At 44.3% G+C, this 21,085-nt stretch overlaps 2 protein-coding genes across 4 annotated transcripts in view; both read left to right on the top strand.

Moving 5' to 3' along the window:
• Positions 1 to 2,801, top strand: part of zbtb8a (zinc finger and BTB domain containing 8A) — a 31,929-nt gene extending 29,128 nt beyond the window's left edge. For all 3 annotated transcript variants that reach the window (XM_072698868.1, XM_023802064.2, XM_023802063.2), the window contains exons 2-4: positions 216 to 994; positions 1,338 to 1,507; positions 1,668 to 2,801. In XM_072698868.1, coding sequence (XP_072554969.1) covers positions 244 to 994; positions 1,338 to 1,507; positions 1,668 to 1,985 — 1,239 coding nt within the window. In that variant the 5' untranslated portion in view covers positions 216 to 243 and the 3' untranslated portion in view covers positions 1,986 to 2,801. The remainder of the gene's footprint in view (positions 1 to 215; positions 995 to 1,337; positions 1,508 to 1,667) is intronic.
• A 1,679-nt stretch (positions 2,802 to 4,480) lies between these two features.
• Positions 4,481 to 20,655, top strand: hmgcl (3-hydroxy-3-methylglutaryl-CoA lyase). The gene is made up of 12 exons (XM_023802070.2): positions 4,481 to 4,606; positions 5,673 to 5,756; positions 5,951 to 6,058; positions 6,419 to 6,514; positions 7,009 to 7,157; positions 7,387 to 7,450; positions 7,622 to 7,810; positions 8,116 to 8,241; positions 10,733 to 13,117; positions 16,950 to 17,138; positions 17,476 to 19,216; positions 19,473 to 20,655. The coding sequence occupies exons 1-9, from the start codon at positions 4,508 to 4,510 to the stop codon at positions 10,832 to 10,834; spliced, it is 1,017 nt and encodes a 338-aa protein (XP_023657838.1). The 5' UTR covers positions 4,481 to 4,507; the 3' UTR covers positions 10,835 to 13,117; positions 16,950 to 17,138; positions 17,476 to 19,216; positions 19,473 to 20,655.
• The last annotated feature ends 430 nt before the right edge of the window (positions 20,656 to 21,085 follow it).

The raw sequence follows: 21,085 nt of genomic DNA, 5'->3' as shown, positions 1-21,085 counted from the left end.
GGGTTATTCCCTGCCTTGAATCCATAACTACTGGGATAGGCTCTGGATCTCTGCATCCCTGAAAAGGACAAGTGGTTACAGAAAATGGATGGATTAATAGGATTATAAAGCAATCAACATGTGTTAAAAATGACCATATGTATGTAAGCAGTCTAAAAGAAAGCCCAAAGCAGAAACACACTGCTACTGATGCCCCTTCATCTCCATCCACCCAGACAGTCGACGCGAACATCTGGTGCAGATATGATGGCTGAGCACCAGAGCCGCCTACTGCAGCAGCTGGATGAGCAGCGGAGACAGGAACTCTTCTGTGATTGCCATGTGTTGGTGGAGGGACAACTGTTCAAGGCGCACCGCAACGTGCTGTTTGGCTGCAGTGGCTATTTCCGCATGCTGTTGGCGCGGGGTGGAGCAGAGTGTGGCAGGCCTGTCTCTGCCACATTTGAGGCCTTCAGTGCCGACACCTTCTCTGTCATTCTGGATTTTGTCTACTCAGGTCGTCTGGACCTCACCAGTGTCAATGTCATTGAGGTGATGTCAGCCGCCAGCTACTTGCAGATGAATGATGTCATTGGGTTTTGCAAGGGCTTCATCAGGTCTTCTCTGGATATTAGCGCCAAAGAGACTGCAGATCAGTGCCTCAGCCTACCAGAGGAGAGCAGCACCCCCCAGGGGGTAGATAACGCCCCCATTGCCCAGGTGGAGTTATGTGCTGAGCCCAAGTCGGAGGTCTCAAGCCAGGGCGCGCCTCCCCCACGAGGAAGGCGGAGGGCTCCACCTTCCCAGCCCATCAAAGTTGAGCAGATGACAGAATCCACAGCATACCGTGCTGCCAGAGGATCGGGTAGGCGGCGAACTTGGAGCAGCCTACCTGTGGAGGAGACCACATCCATAGCAGACCAACAGGGGGCGCCCTCCAGCAAAGCACAGAAGGCCGATGAGCTCTACGCCACTTTACCCACAATTGTTGGAGTTGTTGGCGTTTTCAACAAAGGTGACCAAAGTCATGATGCACAATAAGGTGGTGAAGAGTGGGTGGTACAGGTTAATTAAGAAGTGGGGATTATCATATCTCCATCACATTACTGGTGCAATGGTTAATCAGGCACTGGGTGTGGGGATTATCATATCTCCATCACATTACTGGTGTAATGGTAAATTTAGGCACTGGGTGTGGGGATTGTCACATCCCCATCACATTACTGGTGTAATGGTTAATTAGGCACTGGGTCTGGGGATTTTCACATTACTGGTGTAATGGTAGAGTGGATGCTGAATCAGGGTTAGAGGTCCACTGGATACGTGCCCTGTCTTGAGTTTTCAGTCTCTCTGCCCAGACTCCAGCCCTTCAATGCGCTTCAAGTGTCCCTTCTGCACGCACACGGTGAAGCGGAAGGCAGATCTGAAGCGGCACCTTCGCTGCCACACGGGTGAGCGGCCATATCCTTGTGAGGCCTGCAGCAAGCGCTTCACCCGCCTGGAGCACCTGCGAAGCCACTTTGAGACGGTGAGAGCTGCCACTGGGCTGCCCTCTGCTGCTCTGAACCAGTGGCAGGGGTGATGCCGTGTGTGAATGTCACTGGGTGTCAGCTTAAGTGTTTAAGCCTCTATGTGAAAGTGTGTGTGTTTAAATGATATGCCCATGCTCTTTGTCTAATTTCTGGCAGATCCACCAGGCTAGGAAGCTGGTGTGCCGGAAATGCAAACGTCACGTGACAGAGCTGAGTGGACGCGTTGTGTGTGAGGGCACACGCCGCTACAGGCTCTGTAATGAGTGCATCCAGGAGAGTGGCTGTGAAGGCCTCCTGATTGACACAGCCAGTAGTGAGTCAGCACTTCTCATGGGCATGGGTGAGGAAGATGAGGATGACAAGGAGAAAGACTGGCTGATGACGGACGAGGATGACCTGGCGGTGGATTCTGGGACTGACCTCATCATTCAGGAAGTAGATGACAGTGAAGAGGAGCAGGAGCTTCACAATTAAACACAAACATTCTTTACCTACAGCGCCCCCTGTAGGGGTACAAATGCCATAAATTAACTGCAAAGTGTAAACATGTTAATCAATGAATTGAAAATCCTTTTTTTTTGGTTTCCAAATGAGTTTGTAACTGTTTTACTTGTATACAGTTTTAAAGCTTTTGAATTTATTCGATTATAAGTCACATAATTAATCAGTCAAATAGATGCTCTTCCAGCACTTGGCCATCTGGGGCCGCTTTGCATTTTAGGTGATCACCTAACCTGAAAGACCTGCATAGTTCCGCATAAAGACAGCAGGAAAAGGTACAGAAAACTGTCTGTACATCAGTCTGACAGGAAGCATTCAACACTGATTTTATTTATTACAGTACAGAAAAGGAGGTGTAGAAGATTGCTGGATGGTTCTAATAGGATCTGCTTTTATTTATTACAGTACAGAAAAGGAGGTGTGGAAGATTGCTGGATGGTTCTATATACTGTAGGATCTGCTTTTATTTATTACAGTACAGAAAAGGAGGTGTGGAAGATTGCTGGATGGTTCTATATACTGTAGGATCTGCTTTTATTTATTACAGTACAGAAAAGGAGGTGTGGAAGATTGCTGGGATGGTTCTATATACTATAGGATCTGCTTTTATTTATTTTACTATGTCATGCTATGTTTTATTAATGGACTTTATACGTGGCCCAATTAATTTTTGATTGTATGTAAATATTAGCATTTCTTCTTTGGGGTATTAATGTTATTATTATTGTTATTCATATTTAACTTTTTGTATTCATTTTCTACACATTAAATATATTTTTATACACATTATTTCATGGTTTAGTAGTGTAAAGTTAACAGTTATATGAAACCTAAAATGCATTTTGCATATGAAGTACAGAGCGGGATCATAACGCGGGAGAATTGACACCAGTGTAAAGACGCACACCCAGGTGTTCAGTTGTCATCGCACCAGCACCCAATTCATTTTTCACAGTTCAGTTCTGGAGCAGCCTTTGCAGAGATGAAATGTATTAGTAAAATGGACTCCTTGGGGGTCATTACAGCGACATGCTTAAGGTTTTAGGAGCCTCCAGTATCTTCATGTTTTCCTTCCCCACACAGGCTGGAATGAGAAGCTGTCTGAAGTAGCTGCTTTTCCAGTGGGGGGGGGGGGGAGGGGGGCATGTATCCACCACCTTTACAATGAACCGTGCGCCATGCCAAACCCGGAGCAAATCACAGGGATTGTGTTCTTCCAAGGGGATGTGCAAGAGCACAAAGACACTAAAGACAAAGGGTGGATTCCATGGAAAACCCTTCAAGCAAGTCTAGGTACTATACAGAAGATTTTCTTTTTCAATATTTACAGAACATCAACCTCCCACAGAATGATCACATAAAGCATTGATAATTTCATTTAATCTTATATTAAATCAATGATTTAATCAACCGATTACAAATCTTACAACTGCTGATCAAATTTTAATTCAGAAAACTACACCTTGCTAAAATCTGGCATTCTTGTGCTTACAAAAATGTTTGTGACAGTGTGGTATCCCGTCTTGGGCAATTCCTTACCTTCTGCCTATATTTTCTGGGATTGGCTCCAGATTCATGTGACCTTGCGTAGGACAAGAGGGTAGAGAACATGGATGGATGGATTGGAACTATAATAGTTAGTTACTAGTTAATTAATGGATTAAGTAAAAGTGTACTACTACATCATTTGTGTCCCAAGTAGTGTTACAATGGTTTGTTTTTAGATTTATATAAAGCCCATTTCTAGCAAATTTGGGATATTGTCTAAAATGCAATAAAAGCAAAAATATGTGGTTTGTTAATTCACGTGAACCTTTAACTGACAAAAGTACAAAGAAAAGATTTTCAAGTTTCACTGATCAAATTAATTGAAACTTAAAAAAAAACAAAAAAAACTAATCTTATCTTTGAACATGGAGGCAATACGCGATGCTGCAATCATCACGGACTAAGCAGTGCGCATGTAGTCCCGGTATGAGATTCGTTTTTTCCAGCCGGGGTGATCCCGCAAAATGCAGGACTGATGGCAACCCTATTTTCAACAGGAGCTGACTTAATTGAGGCATTAGGAGGCAGAAGACGTCAGTTTGAAGAGAGCCTCCATCAGAACAACATCAATTCTACTAAAATTGAAGCAAGAACTAACATCAAATTCACGGAGACGCTTGTGTAGAAGAACGGTGAGATCGTTGATATTTTGGGAACAGTTTATGAGGATAATGCCCCCAGACATCCAACTTACAATCTAGATTTACGTCCTTCTGACTTATTTTTGTCTACAATGGGCTCCATGTTTCTTCATGTTGAACATCCACTTGTGAATGTGGATCCCACTACTGTCAGTTTTTTTATCACCGTTTACCCTCCAAATTGTAAACAACTGACATTCCTGAATTGGTACGTTCCCGAAGCGTGATTGGTTGTGAAACTCTGTGCTCAGCGTGTCTATTGGTTGACGGTAGCTTGCTGCCACTTCCGGTTTGCGGCTGAAGAAGATGGCGGCGTTGATGATGCGCGGGTCCCTGAGTGTTCGTTGCAGCCCGAGTTTCGGTGCGCGATCGTGGGCTTTTGCCAATTCAGCCTCAGCGCAGAGTGTGAGTGCCCATGGGGTACACATCCGAGCCGCTGATGCCCGGTCAATGTCTTCCTTTCCGAAGGCCACATCTTCCCAGGTGGTTTTAGTTATTCTGTCATAAAATATAAACGCAACTTAAAACTGAAATAGAACGACAGTGAAACGGAGGTTAAGTGGCGATTTTGTCAGTTATTTGTGTTGGACCATACGTCCTCGAATTTGTGAATGAAATAAAACATAGTTACAGCACCAGTCCTACCCGATGTGGCAACCTAAGGGAGCATCACCGAGGCTTACAAGTCGGCGCACTAGGTGGCCGTCTATGGGATTGACCGCCCCTGCATAATTAAGTAGAAATTCACAGTAAAATCAGACCTTGTGTTACTCGGCTCTGTGTCGGGGACCTGTCCGTCTCCTACTTTGTTTCTCACCAGCTTCACAGTGCTGCAGGGAGCTTTCATCAGCCTGCACTGCATATTAGTGATGTTGAAGTATATGTTGAGCTGGGTTTTATTTTCCAGCTGGTTTTGAGAACATCAGCACATTAATATCTAGAACACCTGCATGTCCTGTGACCACTGGGGTCAGGAGCAGGGATGACTCAGCATTGTCAAATATAAAATCTTTTGCTGTATGGAAATATTTTGGATTCCAGAGAGAGAAAATTGAGCAAAAGCACTTAATTTGTCAGCATTGCTTTGCGTATGTTGGCACAACTTGTGGTAATAATTGTAACAGAATCTGCAAATGCTGCTGCTATTCATTAAAAATCAAATTGAAGTTGTGGTTGTCATTAAAAATGTTCTTAATTTATGTTCTATGAAATTAGTTTTTAATAAAATTTCAAAAGACTTTTGCAGCAATGAGTGATGACTCGTTTTGTATTCCAATAAATGTGTAATTTTCATCCATACTCCATGCATGCTTCTCCGTGTGTATGCTCTGGGTGCTGTGGCGGTGGGATTAATCTAATATAATTCAAATAATGAATGGCCAAATCTGATTAGTCATTCTGTCCAAAATGCCCATCCCTAGTTAGCAGGAAACCTGACCCAATTTTCTGTGTCTCTGTCTGTCCCCTGCAGGTGTCAGTGCCAACTGGGAAGTCTCTACCTGAACAAGTTAAGATTGTTGAGGTTGGGCCTAGAGATGGCCTGCAGAATGAGAAGGTGAGAGGTGAAGTGTAACCTATAGCTCTACTCTCCACGGGGCTCCGCTAATGCTAGGGTTGGGTATCTTCATTGATATGGCATTGTGGGCTGGCGGGTCCCTTGTGCTCCATGGCTGTGGGTGGCAGGTCCCTCGCACCCGGTGACCTGGGCAGGCAGGGCCCTCATGCTGCTCCTGGGTTTGTCTCTTACAGACTGTAGTTCCTACTGAGGTGAAAATCGAGCTCATCAACATGCTGTCAGAAGCTGGACTTCCTGTCATCGAAGCCACAAGTTTTGTCTCCCCAAAATGGGTCCCGCAGGTGGGTACTACTAGGGCAGGGGTGGCTAATCTTATCCGCAAAGGGCTGGTGTGTATGCAGGTTTTCGCTGCAACGCCCTAATTAGATAACTAATTAGAGGACTGATTGGCTGAGGAGTCCTCACACCTGGGTTTGAACAGCTGACCTAAAGATTATCCCAAAAACCTGCATAGACACCGACCCTTTGCGGATAAGATTGGCCACCGCTGTACTAGGGGCATTTTATTCCCTCATCGACTGTGTTGTTGCTGGGCTGGTCCTAAGTAATCACAATCAGTTTTATTGCCCACCCTTCATCATTGAATGTTAGTGTTTATCCTAAATTCAGCCAGTGGCCCTGTTGTTATTTATGTGTCACAGATGGCAGACCAGGAAGAGGTGATGCGAGGAATCCAAAGACGACTGGGAGTTCGCTACCCTGTGCTCACTCCTAACCTGAAGGGATTCCAGGCAGCAGTGAGTCCCCTGTCTTAGCCTCTGCCTGTTCCAAGACAGCCTTTATTAGCCTCCCTAATCACAGGCAGTTCTGTGGTGTGAATCATTTGTGCACCTGGCTGTTCATAGCCACAGTGCCTTTTCCCTTGTAATGCCTTTCAGCTTGAGGGTTGAACCAGATGGGTGTCACTTTGATGCAGGACCTGTTTCCTGCACTCAGATTATGTACAACACCCTGTTTAGGGTGTTACCCCAGTCTTTTGCTCTCTGCTGCTCAGGGCAGGCTCCCCTTGCCCTCACAATGCTGACCAGGCAGTTATACCATGTATGGAACAAAGGATGGATGGATGTAGCATTTCTTTGAATATATAGTTATTGTTTCATAATGTCTCTGCATTTGGCACCCATATTTCACACAGTTATGATTTACTCTAGGAGCAGTAGAACACATAGTTTATATAGATGTGATGATAATTCTTAGTTTTGGAGTCCTTTGGCTCCCCCTTTCCCTCCAGCTGAATGCCGGTGCTGAGGAGGTGGCTGTTTTTGGAGCAGCATCTGAGCTATTCAGCAAGAAGAATATCAACTGCTCAGTGGAAGAGAGCCTGCAGCGCTTTGAAGAAGTCGTTAGAGCAGCAAAAGCAGCCAACGTGACAGTGCGGGGGTAAGGAAGCAGGGCCCCGGCAGAGTGAGCTGATCCCAGGGCCTGGGGCCCCGGCAGAGTGAGCTGATCCCAGGGCTTGGGGCCCCGGCAGAGTGAGCTGATCCCAGGGCCTTGGGCCCCGGCAGAGCGGGCCGATCCCTCCTGGGGCCCAGAGAGATGAATTGTTCCCTGCTCATGAGGACTGATTTTTCTATTGAATGTTTCTATTGACTGTTTCCTTATGTCACAGCTATGTATCGTGTGTCCTTGGATGCCCATATGAAGGACAGGTGTCCCCAGATAAAGTGGCTCAGGTGAATTCTCAACCTCCTGTGTTTTCCTTCTTAAATATAAGCTTCTCTTGCTTTGTTAGCAGCAACTAAGGCCACGAAATGTAGAGGAAGATGAAGAAAAATCTGACATAGAATGAAAGGAGAAAGTGCGACCCCACTCTGCCAGTGTGTGATTGTGAGTGCCCCCTGCAGGTAGCCAAGCGCCTGTACAGCATGGGCTGCTATGAAGTGTCTCTGGGTGACACCATCGGGGTGGGAACTCCAGGCAGCATGCGGGCGATGCTGAGTGCTGTGAGCTCCCAGGTGCCGCTGGGCGCGCTGGCTGTGCACTGCCACGACACGTACGGCCAGGCGCTGGCTAACATCCTCACTGCCCTGCAGGTCAGGCCCCTCCTGCGTGTGTGTGTGTCAGGTCTCCTGTTCGTTTGTCACTTGAAATGACTGCTTAGAAAAAAGACCTGATAAGTTAGAAAGATAAAATGGCAAATAAAATAATGAAATGTATGAAAGCAATAATATTAAATATGTATTTGTAGTCAAAAAGATGTAAAATGTGAGATGCCCAGAATAGTGCAAGTGATATGTTGGCTATTAAACGGCATCCTCACCGAAAATGCAGACAGCCTGAGGGATAAACCTGCACCTGCACCTGCATGACTGGGTGTCTCTCTGGCCTTCTGCTCCAGATGGGGGTGAGCGTAGTGGACTCCTCTGTGGCAGGACTGGGAGGATGTCCGTATGCCCAGGGGGCTTCTGGGAACGTGGCCACTGAAGATGTGGTGTACATGCTGCACGGCCTGGGAATCCACACTGTAAGCTTGCTGGCACACGCACATACACGCACGCACACACATAGTACATGTATTCGTATCTTTGTGGGGACTCTCCATTCATTTCTATGGGCATAACCCTAATCCTGACCCTGACTATGGCCCTGTTCACACCTGGTATTAACATAACATCCAGGATGATCCCATCACAAGTGCATGGGGCTAATGACAGGTGTGAATGCACCCAAGACCCATTGAGGACGCATTGAGATCCGATTACTCAAACCGCATTTGGAGGTGTTCTGGGCCGCATATGGCCACATTCTTATAGCAGTGAGAACGCGAATGTGTCCTGGGCTGCATTGAAGGACCGCCTACTCAGCCGACATTCTGGTGTGAGCAGCAGGGCACGCACACACACTAGGTACATACAGCAAAAACTAATGTTGTCCTGCAATAAATCCCCTTAAGGATGTTAGAGTGGTGACAATTCAACTGTATGATTGTTTTAGGGGATGTTTGTGGTGCTGTTAAAGTGTACTGAATTAACCGCTGATGTTTGTTACTCAGCTTAGCCTTACTGTTAGAAAGGTCATGCAGGGTAGCCAACTTATTTGAGCTGCCTGCTATGAGATTTTCAGGCCTGCACACATTTACATGTATGTAATTACCTTGGACATAGTCTGTAGGGTTTGCAAAGTACCCAAACGCTTTTTTGATGTAGGTCATTTTAGGTTTGTAATGGAATAATATAGATTTACCGTAAGCTAGGCTCTCTTCCACTGAGCAATTTCTGACAGCGCTCAATGCAGTTGAGCTCTGCATTTGGAAGTGATTTATGTGCTTATTTAAATAAGTGTGGGAGAGTGAGATGCGAATCCTAATGGTCGGTCGTATGAGAGGCATGTTAATGCCAGATGTGAAAGAACATACTTAGGGCTATTCACTTTACACCTTTAATCCTTACCCAGCCCTAACTTTATCCATAAAACCAAACTGAACACAAGTCTTTTGGTGTTTTTAGTTTTTTTTATTAGTCACATTTTTATAATGTTGTGGTTTACATTGTGGGGCCTTGAAAATTGTCCTCACTAGTTAAAAACAGTGGTCCCCAAAATGTGGTAAATACAAACCCATACCTGTCTCCTCCATTTCCCTCTTCACATTTGGTCTCTCTTCACCATTCCCTCCCTCCTCGCATTCTCTCTCCTTTCTCCATTCCCTCCCTCCTCGCATTCTCTCTCCTTTCTCCATTCCCTCCCTCCTCGCATTCTCTCTCCTTTCTCCATTATCGCCCTCCTCGCATTCTCTCTCCTTTCTCCATTCCCTCCCTCCTCGCATTCTCTCTCCTTTCTCCATTATCGTCCTCCTCGCATTCTCTCTCCTTTCTCCATTATCGCCCTAAGGAGCACAAGTGCTGATGGTCCGTACATCAGAGGTGATCTCCCCGAGCCTCACTTGCTGTTCCCTGCCAGTCAGGAAGCTGGTGATCCACTGACAGATAACAGGAGATACATTCAGCTCGGAGAGTTTGGAGGAGAGGATTTCTGGGACAATGGTGTTGAACACCGAACTAAAGTCCACAAACAGAATCCTTGCATAAGTCCCTGGGTGGTCGAGGTGTTGCAGGATGTAACACAGTCCCATGTTCACTGCATCATCCGCTGACCTGTTTGTCCGGTAAGCAAACTGCAGGGCGTCCAGCAGGTGTCTTGTGACGTTCTTCAGATGGTCCAACACCAGACGTTCAAAGGACTTCATGACCACCGATGTCAGGGTGACAGGTCTGTAGTCATTCAGTCCAGTGATGGAGGGTTTCCTGGGGATCAGGATTATGGTGATGCGTTTGAAGCAGGTGGGAACTTCACGCAGCTCCAGGGATCTGCTGAAGATCTCAGTGAAGACTGAAGCCAGCTGGTCAGCACAGGTTCTGAGGCATGAGGGGGAGATGCCGTCTGGGTCTGGTGCCTTCCTGATTTTCAGTCTCTGGAAGAGCCGGCTCACAGCTCACATCCTGCACTGATGAGCAGTGCATCTGGGTGTTTCTGTTCCAGACTGGTTATCTGGTCGGCCAGAATTCCCAGCTCGTCGTTCACGTTAGCCTGCAGTGCAATGTGAAGTCTAGCCAGGATGAAGGGTGAAAACTCCCATGGTGAATAAAAGGGTTTGCAGTTTATGAACAGGGTTTCTAAGTTCAGGCTGCAGTATTTATTTAACACTGGGAATGGATTCACTGAGCCAAGTGTCAGTGAAGCACTGGGCAGCAGGACGTGCGAAGTCCATGTTCGTCCTGTTGAAGAACAGCAGCTTGTCCAGTTTGTTGATCAAGGGAATGGCGCCATCCATTCCCTCCATTCTCACACTCTCCTTTCTCCATACAATCCCTCCTCTCACACTCTCTCCTTTCTCCATACCCTCCCTCCTCTCACACTCTCCTTTCTCGATACCCTCCCTCCCTCCTCACATTCGTTCTCCTTTCCCCATTCACTCCCTCCTCACATTCTCTCCCCTTTCTCCATTCTCTCCCTCTCAGGGTGTTGACCTAACCAGGGTTATGGACGCTGGAGCCTTCATCTGCCGCTCACTCAACCGCAGGACCAACTCGAAGGTGGCCCAGGCCTCCTGCAAACTCTAAGCCTCCCCATCCATGGGCACCACCACCTTCTGCCCTGTAGTTATTCTGTATAGAACACATCAGATTTATACGAGAACCAGTCAAGGCCTGCGTAAATATGGAGATATTCAGGAAAATACTATGATTTTTGTAGTGGTCATCTCAAACTTTCCAACATCGATTTTCAGATGTAAATATATTTTGTAGGTCTGTCATTTTATTGGGAAATATTAGATGTCATGCATTGATCTTTGTGCTTATGAGTGGATGTTGCCATTACAGACAGAAATCGTTTGGTGAATTTGGTATCTGAGTAATGAGTAATAAGCCCATATCAAACCTTCCTTTTTTAGGGAAGATTGTTGAAAAGGTTGTTTTTCAGCAACTTAGTTCTTTCATGGTGCAGAAAAATATCTGCAATGCTTTTCACTGGATTTCAATAACACAGGATTGAGACTGCACTTGATAAAGTTTTAAATTACATCTATCTGAGCAGTGATGAATCAAACATCTCCGTTTTGGTATCACTGGATCTCAGTGCTACATTCAACATGGTTGACCATAAGCTAGACAAGTGAGAAAAGTGGGTGGGACTTTTTGGCAGAGTGTTATACTGGTTTGAATCATGTTTACGAGATAGGGACTCCTGTGAGTCTAGGTAATTATGAATTCCTCAAGGGTCCATCCTTGGGCCTCTTCTATTCAACATGTACATGCTCCCCCTTGCTCAGATTATGGAACACTGTAACATCTCCATAACCATAAATGCAGATGACGCACAGCTCTACATTACAGTGTCACCACATGACCATAGTCTCTTAGAGTCACTAAATACTGAAGGAGTCAATGAGTGGATGTGCCAGGATTTTCCACCATACAGAAAAATCTTTGTATTTGGGTCCAAACAGGAAGGATTAGTACTTAGTGCTCAGCTTGAATCCATGACAATAAAACCTACAAATCAAGCCAGAAATCATGGTGTAGTTCTGGACTGAGACCTGAATCCCAACAGCCACATAAAGACAATTACAAAATCAGCATATTACCAGCTTAAACATGTAGCAAGAATTAAAGATAAACACAGAATCAAGATGTTCTGTATTTGTTTAGACATAACAGTATTGTAACAGTATGTTCACAATTATTTGCCAAATATCAGTCACACAGCCGCAGGTCCACTCTGCTGCCGCCAGAGTTCTCACTAACACCAAGAAAGTAGAGCATATTACACCAGTCCTTAAACCACTGCACTGGCTTCCTGTGCATTAGGGATTGAATTTAAAATATCATTACTAGTGTACAAAGCACTACATGGTCTCAAGCTTAAATACATTTCTGATTTACTTGAACATTATGAAGCATCCAGACCCCTGAGGTAAGTGTAAGTGGACTTTATTGTCATTCACACCATGCAACAGTACAACAATCTAGGAAAGGTTATCTAGGAAAGGTTTACTTAGTGTTCCCACAATCAAGACCGACCAAGGTAAAGCGTTCTGTTTTTATGCTCTCTGTCTGTGGAACAAGCTTTCTAAAGACCGGAGCTCTGCTAAAACTTACTGTTCTTTCTGGTTAGCTACGTTTGTCTGGGCTCTTAGGTTTTTTTGTTTTATCTTAAGTGAGATTTTAATGTCTTCTATTTTAATTTATACCTATGCCTCTGTGAAGCACTTTGAATTGCTTTGCATCTGAATTGTGAGTTAGGGTTGCCACCCGTGCTTTAAAATACGGAATCGTCCCGTATTTGAGAATGAAATTGCGCGTCCCGTTTTGAATCAATACGGGACGGGTTTTGTCCCGTATTTTTTATCATTTTTTTTAAAGCAGCGTCTCATGCAAATCATCCCACACGCATTTTATGAAGATGCCTCCTTTCCTACTTTTGATTGGGTAATACTTGATGTCATCGTTAGTTTGATTGGTCTTTTTAACTGTCCAGTGAGGAGGGCGGGTCTTTTAAGTAGAGTCTGCAAAGTGTTGGCAGAGAGTAATATTTAAAAAATGGCAGATGCTTCTCCAGGTAACCTCCCGCGTCTTAAAGTTTCAGAGCTTAAACGCAAGCGGCTGCAAAAATATCGCAGAGAGTGGGAGGAAACAAATACTTGGCTGCAGAGTGTTAGCAGAAATTGTTATCAAGCCAATTGTACAATTTGTCGGAGAGCGTTCTCTGTGGCTCATGGTGGTCTGTCAGACGTGCGACAACATGCCTCCGGAGAGCAGCATTCCCGCAATGACAGAGCTCACAAAAATCAAAGCACAGTCAGACAGTTCTTCGTACCCCAAGTCTCTCCCGAAGCAGACATGGTAATGACAGTATAATTATTATCAACAATATTAATCAATTAATTAATTAATTGCTAAATAATGTTAAAAATGTGACCCAGTCTGTGAAAACCTAGCTGGAGTCATTTTTTTTGGTAATTTACTGTTTTCTACATGAAATAAAGAACAGTCTGTGAAAATAATAAAAATATATGTATTTAATATTAACTGAGTAAAACCATGTCAACAACTGAAATCACAGTGAAATGAATGGCTAAAATCAAACTTTATCTCAGAATTAGATTTGGCCTGGTTTTCACACACTGGGTCACAAATTGTAATTTGTAAAAATTCTGTAAATACAATGTAAGTGGATCACATTCCAATGTAATATTATGATTTGTTTGTTAAGTTGCGATTTACCACCACTGGCATATGTCATTGGGCCTGTGATCACTGTGGTCTTGGCCCCCAAGGGATGTGGCCCCCGCTGCAGTATGCGTCCCTTATTTTTTTGTATTAAAAGTGGTAATCCTAATTGTGCTATATTAATTAACTTGCCTTGATTCCTGTTCTCTTGGAGAATAACACATTGATAGCGATGCACCATCTTTTAAAGCATGACATTTAACTAAAATGATATTGAAGATCGAATAAACCTTTAATGTCATAAAGTGGCAGGTTCACTGAATTTATTGACCATGTGCAGACTGACTAAGAATCATACTAGTACTGACTAGGACAACCACAACCAGGAGAATTATGCAATACTTAATATGTCATCTAATATGGCCGTTGATCTACTACTCATTTGTGGCTCATTAAATCGGTCGCACACACTATACCGTCCAACTTATCTGTGGACGTGTTACTACGGAGTTTTATACGTGCAGCACCGCGTGTAATGTGTTATCAAGTGATATTGCACAATGGCTACCGATTAACCGGGCTAGAATTGGATTTCATGATTAGTCGGATTATTTGTCGGATTTAAGGTAGTTCGGGCAAATTGTAAGTGAACGAAGATAAAGGCCATTTAAACTGAGGTACCTTAAATCCGACAAGTTGTCCAGCTAAGCAAAAAATCTTGCTTTTTCATATGGGTCCATGGTATTGCTACTTCTGTGGCAAATGGAACGCATCGGACTCAGTTTTCCTGAGTTTTTAGCGGATGTGACGGGAAATTCAGCGCTCTCCGTTTCCTGCGGTCACTCATTCTGTCGCGCGCGTCTCCTTAATCATTCCTTTTTCTCCCTCTGAGCGACTCCGGCTCACAGGCAGTTTTGTTCGCGAGCGACACATCACTAATCTCCATGTCGAGAATCAGATAGAAGGAATGGAGAGCAGCACTTCCGACGTGGATAGTATAGAAGTTGGCAATACCTCATTTGAATCATCAGAAGATGACTATTCAGAAGACGAGACGTTTGTGTCTAGAAATGGTGAGATAAAATGGTCAGCCAAAGCACCGGACCAACAAAGAGGCAGACTATCAGCGAAGTACGTGCTGAAGAAAACTCCAGGACCAACGAAACTGTGTGTCTCGCAAGCAAGCGACGTGTTGTCTGCGTTCAAAGCATTCCTCCCGAAATCAATAGAGGGGACGATCGTCACAATGACTAACATGGAGGGGCGAAAACGATTCCCCAGCGACTGGACTGAATTCACCCCAAAAGAATTCGATGCGTATATCGGTATTTTGATTCTGGCTGGGGTTTTTAGATCCAAAGGCGAGACTTTTGCAAGTCTATGGGATCTAAAGACGGGTAGAGCGATATTCCAGGCAACCATGCCTCGTGCACGGTTCAATCAGTTATCTTCGGCAATTCGTTTTCATGACAAAGGATCAAGATCAGCGGGGACATCCACGGACAAGCTGGCTGCAATGCGAGAAGTCTGGGACACGTGGTCGGCAAACCTGCCCCTGATGTACAATCTCGGCCACGATGTCACCATAGATGAGCTACTGGTACCATTTCTAGGTAACTAAAATACGTTATTGCTGCTTTGCATTGATATACATTCTTACAATTTTATAATTCAAATATAGATCTCATGTTCATTACCAATGAATCATAGTGGATCATTTCAAGCAGTTACTTTGTTCATGATTTGTACCTGAGTAGTTGCTATGTTACTTAGGAATTATATTGTAAGGTGTTACTAGAAATTTGTATAATTTGTATCTGATTGCTTTATTTGACAACAAATTAGTACTCTCTCTATGTGTTCTTGCAGGACACTGCTCGTTCAAGCAAAACCTGTCGAGGAGGCGTGGACTGAAACTATGGGTGCTTTGCGACGCGAAGACTAATTACTGCTGGAAAGTCGATGTGTATACGGGGAAGTCTCAGAGGGAGGCAAGGGAAAACAATTTCACCAAACAAGTGGTGCTGGACCTATCTGAGGGGCTCAGAGGGCAAACCATTACTGCTAATAACTTTTTTACCTCCTTTGATTTAGTGCAGAAGCTCCTCAAACGTCACGTCACGATGATAGGGGCTGTTCACAAAGATCGTCCAGAGCTGCCGTCTGCCCTGTTAACAACTAAGGGCAGGCGGCTGTACTCTTCCAAATTTGTATTTGCACAAAACACAACACTTGTGTCCTGCATAACCAAAAGGAAAAAAAATGTACTGCTAATGAGCACATTCCACAACAGTGCAGATGTTGTCGATGGGCTGAAACCACAAATTATGATTGATTATAACAAAACTAAAGGGGCGGTTGATACAATGGACCAGGCCATTTCAAACTACAGCTGCAAAAGGAAGACATGTCGCTGGCCCTTTGCCCTGCTTTATAGCATTCTGGACATTTCGGCGTACAATGCATACGTTGTGTTGAAAGAGATCAATCCAAGATGGAAGGCAGAGGGACCGCTAAGAAACAGACTATTCCTGCAAGAGCTGGGCGAAGCCCTAATCATCCCCGCCATTCAGGAGCGAGTCCATTTTCCCCAAGGCTCCAATGCTGCTGCAATTGTGAGATTGTTTAAGGAAGTCCAGCCCACCGAAGCCCAACAGAGTGTAGCCCCGCCTCTCCTGGGGGGACAGTCAAAAAGGAAGAGGTGCGGCAAGTGTCCGAAAAAAAGTGACCGGAAGTGTAGCATGGTGTGCTGTGAATGTGGGGTGAGAGTATGTAAACGCCATTACGATGCCATATGTAAAGACTGTAGAAAATAAAATTCTAATGTTAGTATTTTATAGAGTTGCAGAAATTTTATCCGTGACGATCTTGTGAATTGTTTTCATGTAATACTTTAGTGTGGCCGTAGATGTGTTCTGTGTTCCCATTTTATCTCTGTTTTCATGTAATGCTTAAAAAGCCTCTAATTCTTTAAAAAAATGTATTTCAAAAGGTACCATGTCTTTCAAAAACTTTCTTTACATTTGCGCCCTCTGGCCCATTTCCTTTATGACTTATTATAATTTAGTTTTTATGGGCGATGACGACAGTGCCATGCCCCAATTTATGCAAATTGTCATTCGAATAAATGCAGTTTTGCATGAAATTGGACAAAATGTTTTACAGCACTAAAAAACTGCGATCATCATTGTATTGTATAATGCATAATCTTACCCCAAAACACACAAAGTCGCAAAGTCTAAGCAGAAGTTTTTTTTTTTTCCCGTAGAAATTCACTATCCTCTCCTGCCCATACAGGGTCCATTTCTCCCTGATTTCTAAGCAGGTGGCTCAGGTGAATTCTCAACCTCCTGTGTTTTCCTTCTTAAATATAAGCTTCTCTTGCTTTGTTAGCAGCAACTAAGGCCACGAAATGTAGAGGAAGATGAAGAAAAATCTGACATAGAATGAAAGGAGAAAGTGCGACCCCACTCTGCCAGTGTGTGATTGTGAGTGCCCCCTGCAGGTAGCCAAGCGCCTGTACAGCATGGGCTGCTATGAGGTGTCTCTGGGTGACACCATCGGGGTGGGAACTCCAGGCAGCATGCGGGCGATGCTGAGTGCTGTGAGCTCCCAGGTGCCGCTGGGCGCGCTGGCTGTGCAATGCCATGACACGTACGGCCAGGCGCTGGCTAACATCCTCACTGCCCTGCAGGTCAGGCCCCTCCTGCGTGTGTGTGTGTCAGGTCTCCTGTTTGTTTGTCACATGCACAGATGTGCACGAGTGTAGAGAAATACTTGAAATGACTGCTTAGAAAAAAGACCTGATAAGTTAGAAAGATAAAATGGCAAATAAAATAATGAAATGTATGAAAGCAATAATATTAAATATGTATTTGTAGTCAAAAAGATGTAAAATGAGGGATGCCCAGAATAGTGCAAGTGATATGTTTGCTATTAAACGGCATCCTCACCGAAAATGCAGACAGCCTGAGGGATAAACCTGCACCTGCACCTGCATGACTGTGTGTCTCTCTGGCCTTCTGCTCCAGATGGGGGTGAGCGTAGTGGACTCCTCTGTGTCAGGACTGGGAGGATGTCCGTATGCCCAGGGGGCTTCTGGGAACGTGGCCACTGAAGATGTGGTGAACATGCTGCATGGCCTGGGAATCCACACTGTAAGCTTGCTGGCACACACACATACACGCACACACACACAGTCCATGTATTTGTATCTTTGTGGGGACTCTCCATTCATTTCTATGGGCATAACCCTAACCCTGACTATGGCCTTACTTTAATGTATACCTATGCTTCTGTGAAGCACTTAGAATTGCTTTGCATCTGAATTGTGCTATATTAATAAACTTGCCTTGATTCCTGTTCTCTTGGAGAATAACACATTGATAGCGATGCACCATCTTTTAAAGCATGACATTTAATTAAAATGATATTGAAGATCGAATAAACCTTTAATGTCATAAAGTGGCAGGTTCACTGAATTTATTGACCATGTGCAGACTGACTAAGAATCATACTAGTACTGACTAGGACAACCACAACCAGGAGAATTATGCAATACTTAATATGTCATCTAATATGGCCGTTGATCTACTACTCATTTGTGGCTCATTAAATCGGTCGCACACACTATACCGTCCAACTTATCTGTGGACGTGTTACTACGGAGTTTTATACGTGCAGCACCGCGTGTAATGTGTTATCAAGTGATATTGCACAATGGCTACCGATTAACCGGGCTAGAATTGGATTTCATGATTAGTCGGATTATTTGTCGGATTTAAGGTAGTTCGGGCAAATTGTAAGTGAACGAAGATAAAGGCCATTTAAACTGAGGTACCTTAAATCCGACAAGTTGTCCAGCTAAGCAAAAAATCTTGCTTTTTCATATGGGTCCATGGTATTGCTACTTCTGTGGCAAATGGAACGCATCGGACTCAGTTTTCCTGAGTTTTTAGCGGATGTGACGGGAAATTCAGCGCTCTCCGTTTCCTGCGGTCACTCATTCTGTCGCGCGCGTCTCCTTAATCATTCCTTTTTCTCCCTCTGAGCGACTCCGGCTCACAGGCAGTTTTGTTCGCGAGCGACACATCACTAATCTCCATGTCGAGAATCAGATAGAAGGAATGGAGAGCAGCACTTCCGACGTGGATAGTATAGAAGTTGGCAATACCTCATTTGAATCATCAGAAGATGACTATTCAGAAGACGAGACGTTTGTGTCTAGAAATGGTGAGATAAAATGGTCAGCCAAAGCACCGGACCAACAAAGAGGCAGACTATCAGCGAAGTACGTGCTGAAGAAAACTCCAGGACCAACGAAACTGTGTGTCTCGCAAGCAAGCGACGTGTTGTCTGCGTTCAAAGCATTCCTCCCGAAATCAATAGAGGGGACGATCGTCACAATGACTAACATGGAGGGGCGAAAACGATTCCCCAGCGACTGGACTGAATTCACCCCAAAAGAATTCGATGCGTATATCGGTATTTTGATTCTGGCTGGGGTTTTTAGATCCAAAGGCGAGACTTTTGCAAGTCTATGGGATCTAAAGACGGGTAGAGCGATATTCCAGGCAACCATGCCTCGTGCACGGTTCAATCAGTTATCTTCGGCAATTCGTTTTCATGACAAAGGATCAAGATCAGCGGGGACATCCACGGACAAGCTGGCTGCAATGCGAGAAGTCTGGGACACGTGGTCGGCAAACCTGCCCCTGATGTACAATCTCGGCCACGATGTCACCATAGATGAGCTACTGGTACCATTTCTAGGTAACTAAAATACGTTATTGCTGCTTTGCATTGATATACATTCTTACAATTTTATAATTCAAATATAGATCTCATGTTCATTACCAATGAATCATAGTGGATCATTTCAAGCAGTTACTTTGTTCATGATTTGTACCTGAGTAGTTGCTATGTTACTTAGGAATTATATTGTAAGGTGTTACTAGAAATTTGTATAATTTGTATCTGATTGCTTTATTTGACAACAAATTAGTACTCTCTCTATGTGTTCTTGCAGGACACTGCTCGTTCAAGCAAAACCTGTCGAGGAGGCGTGGACTGAAACTATGGGTGCTTTGCGACGCGAAGACTAATTACTGCTGGAAAGTCGATGTGTATACGGGGAAGTCTCAGAGGGAGGCAAGGGAAAACAATTTCACCAAACAAGTGGTGCTGGACCTATCTGAGGGGCTCAGAGGGCAAACCATTACTGCTAATAACTTTTTTACCTCCTTTGATTTAGTGCAGAAGCTCCTCAAACGTCACGTCACGATGATAGGGGCTGTTCACAAAGATCGTCCAGAGCTGCCGTCTGCCCTGTTAACAACTAAGGGCAGGCGGCTGTACTCTTCCAAATTTGTATTTGCACAAAACACAACACTTGTGTCCTGCATAACCAAAAGGAAAAAAAATGTACTGCTAATGAGCACATTCCACAACAGTGCAGATGTTGTCGATGGGCTGAAACCACAAATTATGATTGATTATAACAAAACTAAAGGGGCGGTTGATACAATGGACCAGGCCATTTCAAACTACAGCTGCAAAAGGAAGACATGTCGCTGGCCCTTTGCCCTGCTTTATAGCATTCTGGACATTTCGGCGTACAATGCATACGTTGTGTTGAAAGAGATCAATCCAAGATGGAAGGCAGAGGGACCGCTAAGAAACAGACTATTCCTGCAAGAGCTGGGCGAAGCCCTAATCATCCCCGCCATTCAGGAGCGAGTCCATTTTCCCCAAGGCTCCAATGCTGCTGCAATTGTGAGATTGTTTAAGGAAGTCCAGCCCACCGAAGCCCAACAGAGTGTAGCCCCGCCTCTCCTGGGGGGACAGTCAAAAAGGAAGAGGTGCGGCAAGTGTCCGAAAAAAAGTGACCGGAAGTGTAGCATGGTGTGCTGTGAATGTGGGGTGAGAGTATGTAAACGCCATTACGATGCCATATGTAAAGACTGTAGAAAATAAAATTCTAATGTTAGTATTTTATAGAGTTGCAGAAATTTTATCCGTGACGATCTTGTGAATTGTTTTCATGTAATACTTTAGTGTGGCCGTAGATGTGTTGTGTTCCCATTTTATCTCTGTTTTCATGTAATACTTTAGTGTGGCCGTAGATGTGTTCTGTGTTCCCATTTTATCTCTGTTTTCATGTAATGCTTAAAAAGCCTCTAATTCTTTAAAAAAATGTATTTCAAAAGGTACCATGTCTTTCAAAAACTTTCTTTACATTTGCGCCCTCTGGCCCATTTCCTTTATGACTTATTATAATTTAGTTTTTATGGGCGATGACGACAGTGCCATGCCCCAATTTATGCAAATTGTCATTCGAATAAATGCAGTTTTGCATGAAATTGGACAAAATGTTTTACAGCACTAAAAAACTGCGATCATCATTGTATTGTATAATGCATAATCTTACCCCAAAACACACAAAGTCGCAAAGTCTAAGCAGAAGTTTTTTTTTTTTCCCGTAGAAATTCACTATCCTCTCCTGCCCATACAGGGTCCATTTCTCCCTGATTTCTAAGCAGGTGGCTCAGGTGAATTCTCAACCTCCTGTGTTTTCCTTCTTAAATATAAGCTTCTCTTGCTTTGTTAGCAGCAACTAAGGCCACGAAATGTAGAGGAAGA

This window comes from Paramormyrops kingsleyae, chromosome 14 (genome assembly GCF_048594095.1).
Source record: "Paramormyrops kingsleyae isolate MSU_618 chromosome 14, PKINGS_0.4, whole genome shotgun sequence".
Lineage (NCBI taxonomy): Eukaryota > Metazoa > Chordata > Actinopteri > Osteoglossiformes > Mormyridae > Paramormyrops > Paramormyrops kingsleyae.
Note: the sequence above shows the minus strand (reverse complement) of the source record. Positions and strands in the feature narration are given on the sequence as shown.

Coding starts and splice junctions, on each gene's coding strand:
- hmgcl (XM_023802070.2), top strand. CDS start 4,508: ATGGCGGCGTTGATGATGCGCGGGTCCCTGAGTGTTCGTTGCAGCCCG. Junction 6,059..6,418: donor CCCCAAAATGGGTCCCGCAG/GTGGGTACTACT, acceptor TATGTGTCACAG/ATGGCAGACCAGGAAGAGGT. Junction 7,451..7,621: donor CCCCAGATAAAGTGGCTCAG/GTGAATTCTCAA, acceptor TGCCCCCTGCAG/GTAGCCAAGCGCCTGTACAG.